At 43.0% G+C, this 15,575-nt stretch overlaps 1 protein-coding gene across 4 annotated transcripts in view; it reads right to left on the reverse strand.

The window, feature by feature from the left end:
- Positions 1–15,575, reverse strand: part of pcdh15b (protocadherin-related 15b) — a 199,087-nt gene that overhangs the window by 107,761 nt on the left and 75,751 nt on the right. For all 4 annotated transcript variants that reach the window (XM_047817912.1, XM_047817910.1, XM_047817911.1 and 1 more), the window contains 5 exons: positions 14,501–14,707; positions 9,114–9,248; positions 3,961–4,110; positions 3,098–3,291; positions 175–307 (listed from right to left, as the gene is read on the reverse strand). In XM_047817912.1, coding sequence (XP_047673868.1) covers positions 175–307; positions 3,098–3,291; positions 3,961–4,110; positions 9,114–9,248; positions 14,501–14,707 — 819 coding nt within the window. The remainder of the gene's footprint in view (positions 1–174; positions 308–3,097; positions 3,292–3,960; positions 4,111–9,113; positions 9,249–14,500; positions 14,708–15,575) is intronic.

Genomic DNA, 15,575 nt, shown 5'->3' on the forward strand with positions numbered 1-15,575 from the left:
ACATCTTCTGACCAATCAGATTCAGACATTCAGTCACGATGCTGTAGGGTGGGGGCAAAGGTTCACGTTCGGTTTATAATTACGAGGAGATATGAAATAGTTTTTAATGCTAAACCTGGTACATCACAATCTATGAACTAAAAGGATGAACTGGATGTGAGGAGCAGATCTGACCTGCAGGTTGAGCAGCGTGGCTCCGCTCCTCTTAGCTTCGCTGATCTCCAGGCTGTAGAGGAGCTGGGGGAAGCGTGGAGGACTCTGGTTGTTGGGTGGCAACACCTCGATATACACGGTGGTGATGGAGCTCCTGAACAACACCAACACATGAAGCAGGACAGCTTTATATCAGGATGTAGATCTTTATGTTTTTTTTAAACAGATGGAACTGAATACATAAAAATATTCATGCTGAAGATTTTCATTACCATCTGCTATAATAATTAGACACGATATATATTAATGCTGTTTAGTGTTGGAGGATTATAATAGAAATCTATGAGCATCTGATCCATAAAACCTTAAAGGTGCGGTCTCCAATTTTTTAGAAATGCTTCAGAGAACTGAGTCGGAGTTCAGATACTAAATAAAAAAACAAAACAAACGTGTAGCCAATGAGCAGAAAGGGGCGGGGATTGTCGATATGGGCGGAGAGAGTGTTCGGTGCGCGTGTGTGACATTAGCAGAAAGCGGTTTTAACATCGACATGGAGGATAAAAACAAAGAAAGAAAGAGAAGAAAGACTTACGATAAGGACAAGAAGTAGGACGTGTTAATATAGGATCAGCTTTCCAGCGCTGGAGAGAACTGAAGGAGCAGGAAGTTGGCCACATATTCACAGGTTGGAGTTTCCCGAGTCAATAACTCCTGAGCTAAACGCTGTTACTACACAAATAACACCTCTTTTCTATCGTAGTAATGTAGAGAGGCAGCTACAACTGCGTTTTGTGTAGTAACAGCGTTTAGCTCAGGAGTTATCGACTCGGGAAACTCCGACCTGTGAATATGTGGCCGACTTTACTTAAGACGCCGAGGCGCTTTTTTCCTTCTCGATAGGTGAGTAACGTTGGTTTTGCTTTGTTACACAGAACTAATATATGCCTTTGTCCTTTACATCATTATGCTTGTGTGGCATTTTTGCTTGTTTGTTTATCTACAATCGTATCGTTCTTCCCTTCAGCTATGATAAAGACACGTTTCTTTCTGTTAGTCGCCCGGGTTACGTATGTATGTGTGGGCGGAGCTATCGATACAGGGGTGGGACCCGTTTGGGTTAGGGGCGTGTTTGTTTTGGTGATTTCAAATGTCGACGTTGGCTTACAAACAATGGAGACCGCACCTTTAAGGATCGAATCTGAAAATCTTGCGAGAGTGAATCAGAACTACTACTGTATATAAACGTGAAGTCAGAGTAAGCTTCAGCGAGCCAACACGCATCAGCGTCTATAATGCAGCCTGCAGCACAGTGACTGGGATTTTATTAGATGCTACGGTACAGTGCTATACAGACAGAGCTGAGACAAATCTATTAAAACGGTGAGACCCGGCGCTCGATCACGCTCTGTCTAATTTATCGACTTCTGTTCAAGCCAAATAATTACACACACGCTGCATTCCTCTCTCATCTAAAACCGCTTTAGTCTGCTACGCCACCTCACTTAACCAGATACAGAGTTGGTAATACTACCTAGCGGCTGTGCATATACACAGCAGCTTGCGAAAGTATTGACCCCCCCCTCGAATGAATCCGATTTGTCTGAAAAACGAATGATAAATACTATACAGATATTCTTTAGGTTTTATTAAAGTTTATTGAAAACTCATATTCTCTCACACCGAAGATGATTTAAAATGAGAATCAAAAACCGATAGATGATGCTTACATAAGTATTAACACCCCTACCACCACCACCACCACCACCACCAACCCTCTAAGGTTCTATATACTCCAGGAAAATATCGTCTTCACGTGGACACAACAGACTCACGACTTACGCCCTTGTCTGTGATATTCAACCGGCTCCCATTTTCCGAACACCTCGCTGCACCGAAGGAAAGAACGACCTCGGGTAAAGGATAAATTAAAGGAATGTCATATTTTTAGTTAATTAAATTGTTAATAGGAGAATGGATGGAAAAAGATACACGGGGTATTACAAGATGATAAAGAAAACGTTTAGGAGAAACTTCACCTTCGATCAGAACTACAGTACGTTAGGCCAAAGCGACGCAGGAGAGGTTACGACAGTTGAAAGTTCTACAATGGCCAAGACAAAGTCAGACTATAAACATCCAGCCTGAAGAAACTGAAAGAAAGTCCTTGTGAAGATGAACGGGTGAAGATGATTCCCAAACATTGTGCCAAGCTGGTAGGAACGTACACTATCGTTGACCGGATCTTCATCAGATGACTTTGACATAGCCCGAGCAGTCATGATATTAAATGCGAGCCACTTGCTTTGTCATTGTACCGACTTGACCCCAAAAGAGACAAAAACACTCATTAGGACATCCGACACCTTGTGGAATAGATCTTTATAAATATTTATGTAGATCTATTTAAGTTTTCATGAAGGACTTATTCAGATGCCGTGTATCCCTAAGAGGTTTGGCCTTAATAAAGGTGACTTTTAATGACACAAATGACCCTAAATCTTTCTGTTAGTGGGTTCAGTGGGTTTCTTCTCGCCGAACGCTACCCGATCACGTTCCTTCTCTTGATTAGAGTGATCACTGTTATCATCTGTTCATCTATACGCTGTTCAGAATGTCTCTGTAAAGTCATCCATCTGTTTGTCTATCGATATTATTTCATCTCCAAGGCTTTATGAGGTCACCAGATCGGTCAATGGTTTATGATTATGGGCTTGAACATTGCACACTGCTGTCTCTGGATATCTGGACTATCATCATTGGTAAAACTAATCACTCATGATTTCAATCGAGTTCTTATTATAATTAGATGGAGGAGTTTTTACTGTGAGACAAATAGACAGATGGACAAGATCATGATGCATCCTAGTCCTGAGGACGTATCTGAAAGTCTTTGCACCAAACATCCATGAGAGATGGATTCTGTTGCGCCTTTAGCCCTAATTACCTTCTCTGGTCAATAGCTGCGTTATCTGTTGCCTTGACAGTGAGGGCATATGAGCTGCCCACTGTTAGGTTGACTCCGGGTGCCACGCTGATCAGTCCTGTTTGGTTATCCATGATGAAGTGGCCCCAAGATCCTGCCACAATGCCGTAGCTTATCACCCCGTTCGGACCCTCGTCTTTATCGGAAGCTACGGGCTGAAAGAAATCCATCATTATTGCACAACAATATGACAAATGAGACTTTCCAATGCTGTAACATGCTACAGAGACAAAAAGTCAATACCTTAAGAGAATATTAACCTTTAAGGAGGAGAAAAATACAGCTTGGGTGTAATGTCTTGTACTGGGATGAAATATTTATTAAATTTATGTACTAAAAAGGGTTTAAAACTTTACATCGCTATGATTTCTTACAGTAAGCACAGAATCCTGCTATTAACTCCTTCTAGGTAGCTAGTACAGGCCATTGAACTGTAAATCGTGCTGAACTGTAAGTCGTATTTCAGCGTAATACACTCCGATTTCATCTCCTTCTGTCTCTGACTGCAGGAAAACACTTTCCAACATTTCAGTGAACTTTTTCTTTAAACTCGAGTCCTTGATGTGTCAATTGTAGCCTCAATTAGTCCTTCTGTATCCGTCTTTCCCTTGAGTATGACTGGGCCAGTTGCTTTGCTCCTGCTCAGACTGCTAAGCAGCTTATTAAAACAGCAACTAACACACTGCACAGACTGAGGTGGAAATACAGCAGAGGCTGAGCGTAAAGCCTAACGCTTTCTTCTATAGGTCCTTCATAAACAAGACCACTACTCCTATTACTCTAAGCAAGTAGAGTGTTTGTTAAAATAGTAAGTTATCGATTACCCGTAATACGACTTCTCCGGCCCGCATGTCTGTGTAAACACTGACGCTGTAGGAGATGTTGGGGAAGGTTGGCGTGTTGTCGTTGGCATCAATCACTGTGATATTAACTGCAACTGGTGAGCTCTGGTGCACCCCATCGGACGCCATCATCTGTGAAAGCACAGTCATCATGATGAAAGGCTTCGAGACGGGAATAAAGCCGCGATGCCGAGGACAATTCCCTGATGTATGCTGTGTTTCCCACAATACAAACACATGTAGTGTTCGGGGTTCGTAAAACAGACCAAAGAACAGCAGACAACAAAGACAAAGAAAAATACAAACAAAATACAGACATTTAACATTTTTATACACGGCTCATTGGAACGCTGCCCTCTACCAAGTCCCTCTGTGATACGTTTAAAGATTTGGGATATTTTTTTCTCTCTCTTTATTTTTTCAGATTAACATTTTGTAAATGAAATAAAATATCCTCCTGATTCAAAGGCGTCTCTGCGAACATGGGAAAGTGTCATGGAACTAAACCAGACAGAATCCCACAGGTCAGAAAGAAAGAAAGAAAGAAAGAAAGAAAGAAAGAAAGAAAGAAAGAAAGAAAGAAAGAAGGAGAGAAGGAAAAAGAAAGAAAGAAAGAAAGAAAGAAAGAAAGAAAGAAAGAAAGAAAGAAAGAAGAACTAAAGAAGAAAGACATGACTGAAAGAAGATATAAGGAAAGGAAAGAAAGACCCTCCTCCCCACTCCCTCCCTACCTCCCCTCCTCCCTCCCTCCCTCCACCTCCCCTTCCCTCCCCTTCTCTCCTTCCCCCTCCCTCCCTCCCTCCCTCCCCCCTCCCTCCCTTCTCCTCCCTCCCTCCCTCCCTCCCTCCCTCCTCCCTCCCTCCCTCCTCCCTCCCTCCATCCCTTTCCTTCCCTCCTTCTCTCCTTCCCCTTCCCTCCCTCCCTCCCTCCCTCCCTCCCTCCCTCCCTCCCTCCCTCCCTCCCTCCCTTTCCTTCCCTCCTTCTCTCCGTCCCCTTCCCTCCTCCCTCCCTCCCCCCCTCCCTCCCGCCCCCCTCCCTCCCGCCCCTTCCCTCCCTCCTTCTCTCCTTCCCTTTCTTCCCTCCCTCCCTCCCTCCCTCCCTCCCTCCCTCCCTCCCTCCCTCCCTCCCTCCCTCCCTCCCTCCCTCCCTCCCTCCTTCCCTCCCTCCTTATCTCCTTCCCCTTTCTTCCCTCCCTCCCTCCTCCCTCCCTCCCTCCCTCCCTCCCTCCCTCCCTCCCNCCCTCCTCCCTCCCTCCCCTTCCCTCCCCCTTCTCTCCTTCCCCCTTCCCTCCCTCCCTCTCCCTCCCTCCCTCCCTTCCTCCCTCCCCCCCTCCCTCCCCCCCTCCCTCCACCCCTCCCTCCCCCCCTCCTTCTCTTCTTCTCCCTCCCTCCCTCCCTACCCGCCCTCCCTCACCTCCCTCAATCCTCCGAAGAAAGAACGCTGCCCTCCACTAAACCCCCCTGTGATATGTTTAAAGATTTGAATATTTTTTCTCTCTCTTTATTTTCCAGATTAAGAGCCCGTAAATGAAATGCAGGTGATTTTGCTGAAGATTCACAAACCAGACCAAATGAACAGCTGAGCTAAATAACGGAGTGTTTTGCTGGATATTGAAGCCCTTTTGAAGCCCTTCGCAATATCATTCTGCTGAAGCCAATATTGCTATAAGGAGTAAAAATGATCTACTCGGCGGCTCTGACTCTGAGATCTGATTAAGATATAAACAATATATATTTGTGTCTGGCTGCCTTTTGTTCACCTGGAAAAGACCCTCATCATCTTCGTCTGCTGTTTCATGGCACGAGCGAAACCGAGCGTCTTTAATAAAATAGCTGTAATGATGTGAAGTTTGTACTGTTACATAAACTCTGTTTCTTTCTCTTTAAATATAAACATGGCAACAAAATCAGAAAAATGAGACGGGATTCGAGCAATCAGACACAAGGCGTGAATAAAAAACAAAAAGACAGTGTTTTGTTTAAACTCTAATCCAGACAGGAGGATAATGAAGGATTGGAGTCGTCACAGATACAGTGTGGGATTAAGGCTTCACAAACTAACACTACGTTCACGCTCGATAGCCACAAATTACGTGGAGTTCAATAGTAATTCTGTTCTCTTAGATAGATTTAGTCCGAAAATCAGAGGAGGACGAGAACTTTTTCATCTTTCTGACAACTCTTATATGCTACAAAAGGCCACAACAGCAGGCAGAAGATAAAAGATCCTCCTGATTCAAAGGCATCTCTGTGGACATGGAACTAAAGCAGACAGATCCCACAGGTCGGCAGCTGGTAAAGTGTAAATGAAACACCACATGGGGTGGTTTATTAACCACAGCGGTGCAACGGTGCAACTGTAATCACTCCTAAATAATTAAATGAATAAATGATTGTATCCATCTAATCAGTCATTCATCCATTCATTCATTCATTCGGTCGTTCATTCATACTGTACATACATTTAAGAGTGATTAAATCCCAGTGTTGAAGATAGACAGAGAGGTGGACAGAAAGAAATAAGTAAAGAAGGAAAATGAGAGAAAGAAGGAGAGAAGGAAAAGGAAAGAAACAGAGAGAGAAAGAAAATTACCGAAAGAAGGAGAGAGGGAAAAGGAAAGAAAGAAAGAAAGAAAGAAAGAAAGAAAGAAAGAAAGAAAGAAAGAAAGAAAGAAAGAAAGGAGATAAGGAAAAGGAAAGAAAGAAAGAAAGAAAGAAAGAAAGAAAGAAAGAAAGAAAGAAAGAAAGAAAGGAGATAAGGAAATGAAAGAAAGAAAGAAAGAAAGAAAGAAAGAAAGAAAGAAAGAAAGAAAGAAAGATTGTGAGGTCTATAATTACTCTTTGTTAGACTTTATAATTTTTTTCTTATTTCTTTATAAAGAAAACCTTTATATATTAAACTTTAAACAATTTAAATTGAACCTTTACAAGACGTGATTGGTTAATAAACGTTACTTGGTTAAGTTTAATTCTCTAACATAAAAACAATAAAATAAAATGTGACTTTAGTCATTGTTCCGTTCTCTACGTTTCTTCTTTAAGCGCATTCACCACACACCTGCTCCACCACCACACACCTGCTCCACCACCACACACCTGCTCCACCACCACACACCTGCTCCACCACCACACACCTGCTCCACCACACACCTGCTCCACCACACACCTGCTCCACCACACACCTGCTCCGACCATGTGAAACTTTTATCCTATATAAACTCTTTCCATTGCTTCATATAGTTTATAATGTTAATACTGAGTAATTATTACGAGTAGCAGAACAGAGGAGAAAAGATCCTGTGTTAAATCTGAACGACTTTAGCGTAAGCATGGCCCATAACGCTAGCTTTGTTAAAGGAAGAGTATTAGCTCATTGCGCTAGCAGGTACCGTCCGTCCGTGTGTACGTTTCTGGTCTCGCAGAAAGGTTAACAAAGATGGACCTGAAGTTCTTCGGCTCTTTAGGTGTGCCGAATGAATCGGCAAGAGTGCTGTGAATGCTATCACCGATCCTCTGAGTTATCATTCCTACTCAACCTTGAAGATCTCCGCTCCTTTCCCGTCACTGTTTTCTGTCATTAGGCTGATCCACAGGATTAAGGCGAAAGCTCTTTAGCGATTAACAGTAAAAAGAAACAGAACGTCTTGTACAGCGGACAGATGCAATGTAAGTGTCTCTAACCAGACATTCAAGGTAATAAGCTGGTGTAATTAGGCTGTGCAAAAGAGAAAATCGACTAAACTCATCTTTTTCTTCTAGCACTCGCATCCCGGAGTTTCTGTGATTTGGACTGCAAGTGAAGTAAAGAAATGATGATCTTGGAAGGATTCCAGCTAGCCTGTTTGCAGTACGTACTGTAGGCTTGTCAATTTAAGGGCTGCCAAGCAGCAAGGTCTCAAACGAAGCCGCGTGCCAGTTAACAGCTTCGCCGTGAAATGAGATCCTGCTACACTTCAGCCTGATTAGGTGCTAGCGGTGATCTCTGTGACGCACAACAACTTTATACAGTATTCATGCCTCTTGTCACGAGAGCTAGTTCGATTTATTATAGCATTTATAAGCTCTCGCGTATCAGACATAACAGCATAAAAATGAATCAATGTGTCGTTAGGTTAGGGAATCGGCTCTATTAATCACAGAGGTCGGTCTACAGAACGTATATCGACAGCAGAATTGGCAGGTGTAGAGCTGCCTTTTGATTTCGGCCGGTTGAAAACTTTGAAGGTTTTCAAATCAAGCTAGCAGCCGCGAGCCCTGTAAAACACACGCCGCACATAAATCAACTTGGAAATGGAAAACTGCTGGGAGAGCTGAAGCTGCAGTACTCCACAGCAAGGGGCAATCAATCCCCAAGTCATAACATCATCTTCGAAGGACAGAAGCCGAGCGCTGCCAAGACAAGGCCCGGGAGTTTTAGTATGCGTAACACACGATCTCTGCTACTGTAAGCACAAAGCCATCATAGCCCCAGGGTGCAACTGGAACAAGAGCCTCTCTAATATGTCTATCAAAAAAAATAAATAAATAATTTAAAAAGCAAGTTTCATTGAATTCCGTGTCAGTGTAACTATAGTTTACACAGAAGGTCTTACGAGGACTTGGAACATCAAAGCTACTTTGTTCCTGATTAAAACTTCTTGTAGAAAGGTGCTTGAATGGCAGACTTGCAGAAAGACTTAATAAGGGTGGTAACTGTACCGCATTACATTACAGATGCGCTATTTATCTCTTTCCACAATTTAATTTTTCCAGTGAAAGCTTTTACACTGATTGCTTTCTCTCTAGCCTAGGATCGATCCTCAGAATCAAATTCCTTACTTCCTTTTAGCTTCTAGATTGCCATAAGTATAGAAAGAAACCAAAGGAACCTGCCAAAGAATGCATGCCGTTTGTCAAAGAAAAAAATGATGGAAACGTTCTTTGAATGCGTCAGAACGTTTACGGGCGGCCGCATCGCGGCATCGTAGAGCGAGATAGTCACAAGATCGATATGTAGGACACTGATAATAGTTTGGATCTCCTGTATTTGATCAAACTGAGCTCAGTTGTTGATAATAATATCTGTTATTTGTAATGGAGTCTTGCCTAAAAGTAAAAAAGAAAGGATGGAGATAACGAGTCTCATGCAGTTCTTACTGTGAAGCTGTAACTCTTCTGCTCTTCACGGTCCACGGGCTTTAGGAGTGTCAGGTAGCGCGCGATCCCACTGGGCGTCACCGCGAAGATGCTTTCGTAGCTGTCCAGGGAGATTCGCACCATGGGATCTTTGGTCTGTATGGAACATCAATCAAAGTGCAATCTCAATGCCAGAGCTGCCACAGTTCAGCACAAGACGGGGAAAAAAAAAGAAGATAAGCAAACCGCAGCAAAGGCAGAGAATCACTTCATTCACTGTGGTAAATAGAATTTATTTAACACAACAGCAAGAAATGAACCACTAAAGTGACTGGAATCGCAAGTAGATCAAACTAAAATCGTTCACATCAGCAATCTACCGTCTAACCATTTGTCGTTTCTGACCATGTAACGGCTATGACGATGTCGACGAAGGCTGATAGCAGATACCGTACCGTACATAAGCGTTATGCTATGAACGTGTTCATCATATCAACTTATAGGCAGCAGACTGGAATATAAACCTTAATTAGAGACACAGCTTCTGTCCAGGATCGAATAGTTCATGTATAAATTTATGAACAACACTTTAAATGATCTAGAAGTGTAGCAGGTTGAACGCTTGGGCAGATCATCCTTCAAACCCTGGACACATTATTATTTATAGAGGAACATATTAAAATAAAATATTATTTTATTATAGGCATGGTGGTTTGATGGTATGCACACTTGCTTCACCCCTGCAGAGTTGGGGGTTCGATTCCTTCCTCCACACCGTGTGGAGTTTCATGTTCTCCGAGTCCCTCAGGGCCTTCCACTTGGCTACTCCACGTTTCTCCTACAGTCCATAGACATGTGTTGTGTTGTAAGCTAATTGGCATCAGTAAATTCTCTGTAGAGTGTTGGATCGTGACCTGCGATGATCTAGCATCCTGCCTGGTGTATACAGTACCCTGCCCTGTGCCCTGAGTCTCCTGGGATAGGCTCCAGGTTCCCTGGGACCCAGTAGGATTAGCAGTGTAGAGTATCAATGGATTTATTATTATATTGTTTATTATTAATATTTCACAAATCGTGTGCTGGATCAAGTGCTATTTTGTAAGCTTCTGAATAATGGAGGTGGCCCCCGTATTGTTTAGCCCTTTGTCACTGTCACCATCAGTGTTTGACATTTTTACATTAAGAATCCCTCGCTCACACCGACTGCTGAAAGACGAGCCGTGTGATATTTATTTACATCGCCACGTCGGGTCTTTTGTTTCACGTCTCCACCCTGTATTGTCATAGGTTGTTACCCCGGCCTTGTGTCTCGATTAATAAGCCTTTGTATTCCAGATTTTGACCTAGACTCATCCCTTGTCTTTGCCTCTGCCTATTCTGTCTGCACATCACCTGACCTTTGCGTGTTTCGTTGCCTGGCGTATCGGATATACTGTACAGTACAGGCCTTCACTAAATTCCAGTGGTTACGTTACTATGACGTAAAGTGGGCGTGTTTCCGGGGGTCTTGGAAAAAGCCCTCTTTCAAAAAAAAAACAGCATACTACGAAGTACAAACCGGTCATAGAGGTTTATTTATTTTAGAAAACAAATAAACAACCAAAAACTACGATTTAGGGTTAGGGTTAGGATTAGGATTAGATTATCAAATAGGCCACGCCTACCCGATGATGCAATATCTTTTACGCTGTACTGAAATCCCTGGAAATAAGTGCCTGCCATACATTACATGCTTCTGCTGCTTCTAACAAACTGCTCTTGCTGTTCCGTCCTCTCAGTCATACTAAGTGACATGTATATTATCATATCATATCATCAGAGCTCTCTTTGGTTTATAAATTCTCTTGCTGTTGTGTTGCATCATCAGACATTTGACAGCTAAGAAAAATAAATTAAAGCAAAATGAAAAAAAAAAAACAACAGTCAGGATTTTCTATCATCCAGATTTTTTCAGGTTGAAAGCTAAGTGATTGTATTTGAATGTGGTGAATCTAAATGTTATTGATAAATTCTGTATCGTTGACCTCTGATCTGTTAAATTTAGTGTCAATGAAGACATAAACTACATTCAAGTGATTTGTGTGATCGAAATGAGGCACCGGGGGGACACGGTGGCTTAGCGGTTAGCACGTTCGCCTCACACCTCCAGGGTTGGGGGTTCGATTCCCGCCACCACCTTGTGTGTGTGGAGTTTGCATGTTCTCCCCGTGCCTCGGGGGTTTCCTCCGGGTACTCCGGTTACCTCCCCCGGTCCAAAGACATGCATGGTAGGTTGATTGGCATCTCTGGAAAATTGTCCGTAGTGAATGAGAGTGTGTGTGTGCCCTGTGATGGGTTGGCACTCCGTCCAGGGTGTATCCTGCCTCGATGCCGATGACGCCTGAGATAGGCACAGGCTCCCCGTGACCCGAGGTAGTTCGGATAAGCGGTAGACAATGAAGGAAGGCAACAAAAAAACAACCAAGTTCAAACTCAAGCTTCTTTTTAACTTGTTTCTGAAGATGAGTAACTTTTTTCACATAAATGACATCAACAATGGACTTAAATGACCAAATCTCAATATGGTGTGTAATCATGTTCAGGCTCTATACAGCACATTAAAAAAAAAGTCCTCATTTTGTTCTCTAATACAAAAGAGCTGTTTTTCCTCATTATTCTCCGAACAAAAGTCCATAAAGAAAAAATCAATGAAAGTTCAGCTCTGCCTGTTTTATCGGATGCTTCTTCAATCTAAATCAAGAACAAAAATCAAGCCATGAAGTAAACAGAAATGTCTGCAGAGTTCAGAGACAAAACTCTACTAAACATTTTAGCAGCTTTAGAAGTAGCTGTGGCAGCTGGAGCCCGAGCCTGAACCCCACTGGATCTTTGGGGAGAGCTTAAAATAGCAGTGCAGTGATGCTCTCCATCCAACCTGACAGAGCGAGAGAGGGTCTACAGCAGGGAGCTGGAGAATATTCACACATCCAGATGTGCCAAGCTTGTGGCAGCAAACGCGAGAACAGCTGGAATTTCTGCTTCAGGGTTTATGGGATGCATAAAAGTTTTATTTCTGTTCTCATATTTCCAATCGAGTTTCAGAGAAGTTAAAAAGCTATTTTTTTATTATTCGTTCTATATTTTCCGGCTCACAGCGGCTCCTAGAACTAGATCACAAGAACACGTGGTCTGTGAATAAAGGACGGAAGAAATTAAACCGTTTCCTTTTATCATTCTTCATACAGTATATATATATATATATATATATATATATATATATATATATATATATATATATATATATATATATATATTTGTTTCATTTTTAACCTCACTAATTAGAGGAAACCCTGCTAATAACATCCTTTACGTGAATGCTAACTCTTGACTACACGACACATTCATTCATTCATTCATTCATTCATTCATTTCCTACCACTTATCCGAACTTCTCGGGTCACGGGGAGCCTGTGCCAATCTCAGGCGTCATCGGGCATCGAGGCAGGATACACCCTGGACGGAGTGCCAACCCATCACAGGGCACACACACACTCTCATTCACACACACACTCGCACACACACACACACACACACACACACACACACACACACACACACACACACACACACACACACACACCACGGACAATTTCCCAGAGATGCCAATCAACCTACCATGCATGTCTTTGGACCGGGGGAGGAAACCGGAGTACCCGGAGGAAGCCCCCGAGGCACGGGGAGAACATGCAAACTCCACACACACAAGGCGGAGGTGGGAATCGAACCCCCAACCCTGGAGGTGTGAGGCGACATTGTTTATTCCAGCATGCTTATTTATGTATAGAGCCCTACTGTACATAATAATTGGCACCTCTTCATAAGAATGATAGAATCTATATTTGAGGTAAACTGCCAGGTTTTTTTGGGCAGTTGTGTCTCAACTGGTTAAGGCTCTGGGTTGTTGATTGGAGGATCAGGGTTCGAGCCCCAGTACTGCCAAGCTGCCACTGTTGGGCCCTTGAGCAAGGCCCTCAACCCTCCCTGCTCCAGGGGTGCTGTATCATAGCTGCACTCCAACCCCAACCTCTTCAGTTGGGATACGTGAAGAAAAGTATTCTGCTGTAATGAATAAAGGCTTTAATGTTCATATCATTCTTACAATGATCACATTTGCCGTGTAAATATTAACGTATCGTCTCTCTGTATACAGTACGTCCTACGTACTTCCTGTTCTCTACGCCGTCCAGAGACTTGACCAGCGCAGATTTTTTTATACGATCGAACACCTCTTTCTAGCATTGTGTACGTTTGCGGTGTTTCTGTAGGAGGTGTAAGGGCAAAATGACCACAAATCCATTAGATCTAACTAAATATTTAGCCAACAAATGGCATAATAGAAAATTTACAGTTTTGTAGCTTGGACTGATAAAAAAAAACTGCACTGCGCAGTTTTTCTGCTTACTTCCATTATGCGAGCTGTTTCGCCTCTCTCAGCAGTGCAGATAATGATAGTTGTAAACGGTTTTGATCTAGCGGCAAACACGGCCATAAAAACTTGAGGGAAAATGACCACGGTGGCCATGGTTTATTCACACACTGCTGGTCATTAACCTTACACGAGTTCTCTTTCTTCTGCATGCCGTCCTAACACAGATGAGATCCGCCGAAGAGACACGCTCACGGTTCGGATGCGGTGCGTCCTTCGAAAGCCCTCAGTCAAAAATTAAACACAAGGATAATATCCTTTACTGGTAACGAGGGTGAGCGACACCTTGACGTTATTCTGCGGAAAAAGCGACGGAGGCATAATTTTTAAGATAATAATAAAAATAAATAAAGTACGAGGCAGTGTGGAGGAAATAATTCGTTCACTCTTTCAGCCAATACACTTTGCTTACAGTTCCCCATTATGTGTTAGTCCTTTCAGCTCCAAGCTGTCCTCGAGACTCACCACATTCTCAATCAGATATTTCAAAGGCCTAGCTGGCAGGCTCAAAAATGTAATAAAAAAAAAAAAAACAATAAAATGAGGCACAAAGCGGCAATCATGTTGAGCATTAAGCAAATTAAATGCCTGAAAAATGGAGAGCACAGCCAAAAAAAAAACCGAGAGAACAAGAGAAGACAGCTAAAGACCTGACAGCTTTAGTCATACACAAGTAGCACAGACGTTAATAGCTACAGGCAGTTCGCTAGGAATGAGCTTTAAGACGGAGGTATAGTATAAAATATGACACGAACTCAGGTGGTTTTCAATTATTTAAAAAGTCTAACGTTACGTGAAATGAATGCGTCCGTCGTGTCAGATCGGCGACGTGAACGATACTCGGTGCCGCTGCGCGATGCAGAAAGTTTTTAAGCGTTTTATCTAACGTTATGTTTGTGGCTTTATTTATATACCGTTATATCCCAGAGGATAAGATTCTCACCTCGTCCGTGTCCTTATCCAGAGCAATGATGGTTAGAGGAGAGGAGAGGCTGGTGTCGCTGGAGACTGTGGTGCCAACTGAAGCTGATTCCAGGATGAAGCCTTGGTAGAAGTTTGCCTGGAAATACGGCTCCTGGTCGTTCTCATCAAGTACCTCGATGTGGAGATTGGCGAAGGCTGGGAGAGGATGTCCGTTGTCTTGTTCTGCCTGAAAAGAAGTCCAGGGATGTCAGTCAGCAAACACAGAATTTAAATCATTCATTCATTCATTCATTCTCTACCGCTTATCCGAACTTCTCGGGTCACGGGGAGCCTGTGCCATCGTGGCGTCATCGGGCATCGAGGCAGGATACACCCTGGACGGAGTGCCAACCCATCACAGGGCACACACACTCTCATTCACTCACACACACACACTACGGACAATTTTCCAGAGATGCCAATCAACCTACCATGCATGTCTTTGGACCGGGGGAGGAAACCGGAGGAAACCCCCGAGGCACGGGGAGAACAAACCCACACAAAACCTTAAAAAAAAAAACACTACAGTATATGATGACCTTCCATAGAAGAACGGAGGTTATTCTAACAGGAAGTGGAGAATGGCATTATGGTTATGATTGACAACCATCTCGGGTCATTTCTGGTTCACTTTTTTTTTTTTGTCGCTGTCCTTTATAATGACATTAAGCTGATGATATTTATATACCGAACAGTATTAGTTTATATCCCAGCATTGACACGGACAGCGAGAGGTTAAAAGCGAGGCTCAGGTTACCCAGGCATGGCTAATGTGTTGTCACACAAGCTTATGGAGTTTATTTAGAGGGTGAGGAAACCAATAAAGAGGATGGAGCACACAGTCCAGACATAGTACTGCTAGATCACGAGATAAACGTATTCAACAACAGGGTTGTGCTTTACATCTGGTGGAGAAAGTGATGCTTTTGTGTGGGTTTGTATCCTCTTGAGAACATGATTTGACAAAAGGGACTAAAGCTTAGCTCGTGTAATGACCACACATTTGTTTTGTGCTGATTAAGCAAATAGCGACTGCTTATCCTGAGCTAGTTATT

This window comes from Tachysurus fulvidraco, chromosome 8, assembly GCF_022655615.1.
Source record: "Tachysurus fulvidraco isolate hzauxx_2018 chromosome 8, HZAU_PFXX_2.0, whole genome shotgun sequence".
In the NCBI taxonomy this organism is placed as follows: domain Eukaryota; kingdom Metazoa; phylum Chordata; class Actinopteri; order Siluriformes; family Bagridae; genus Tachysurus; species Tachysurus fulvidraco.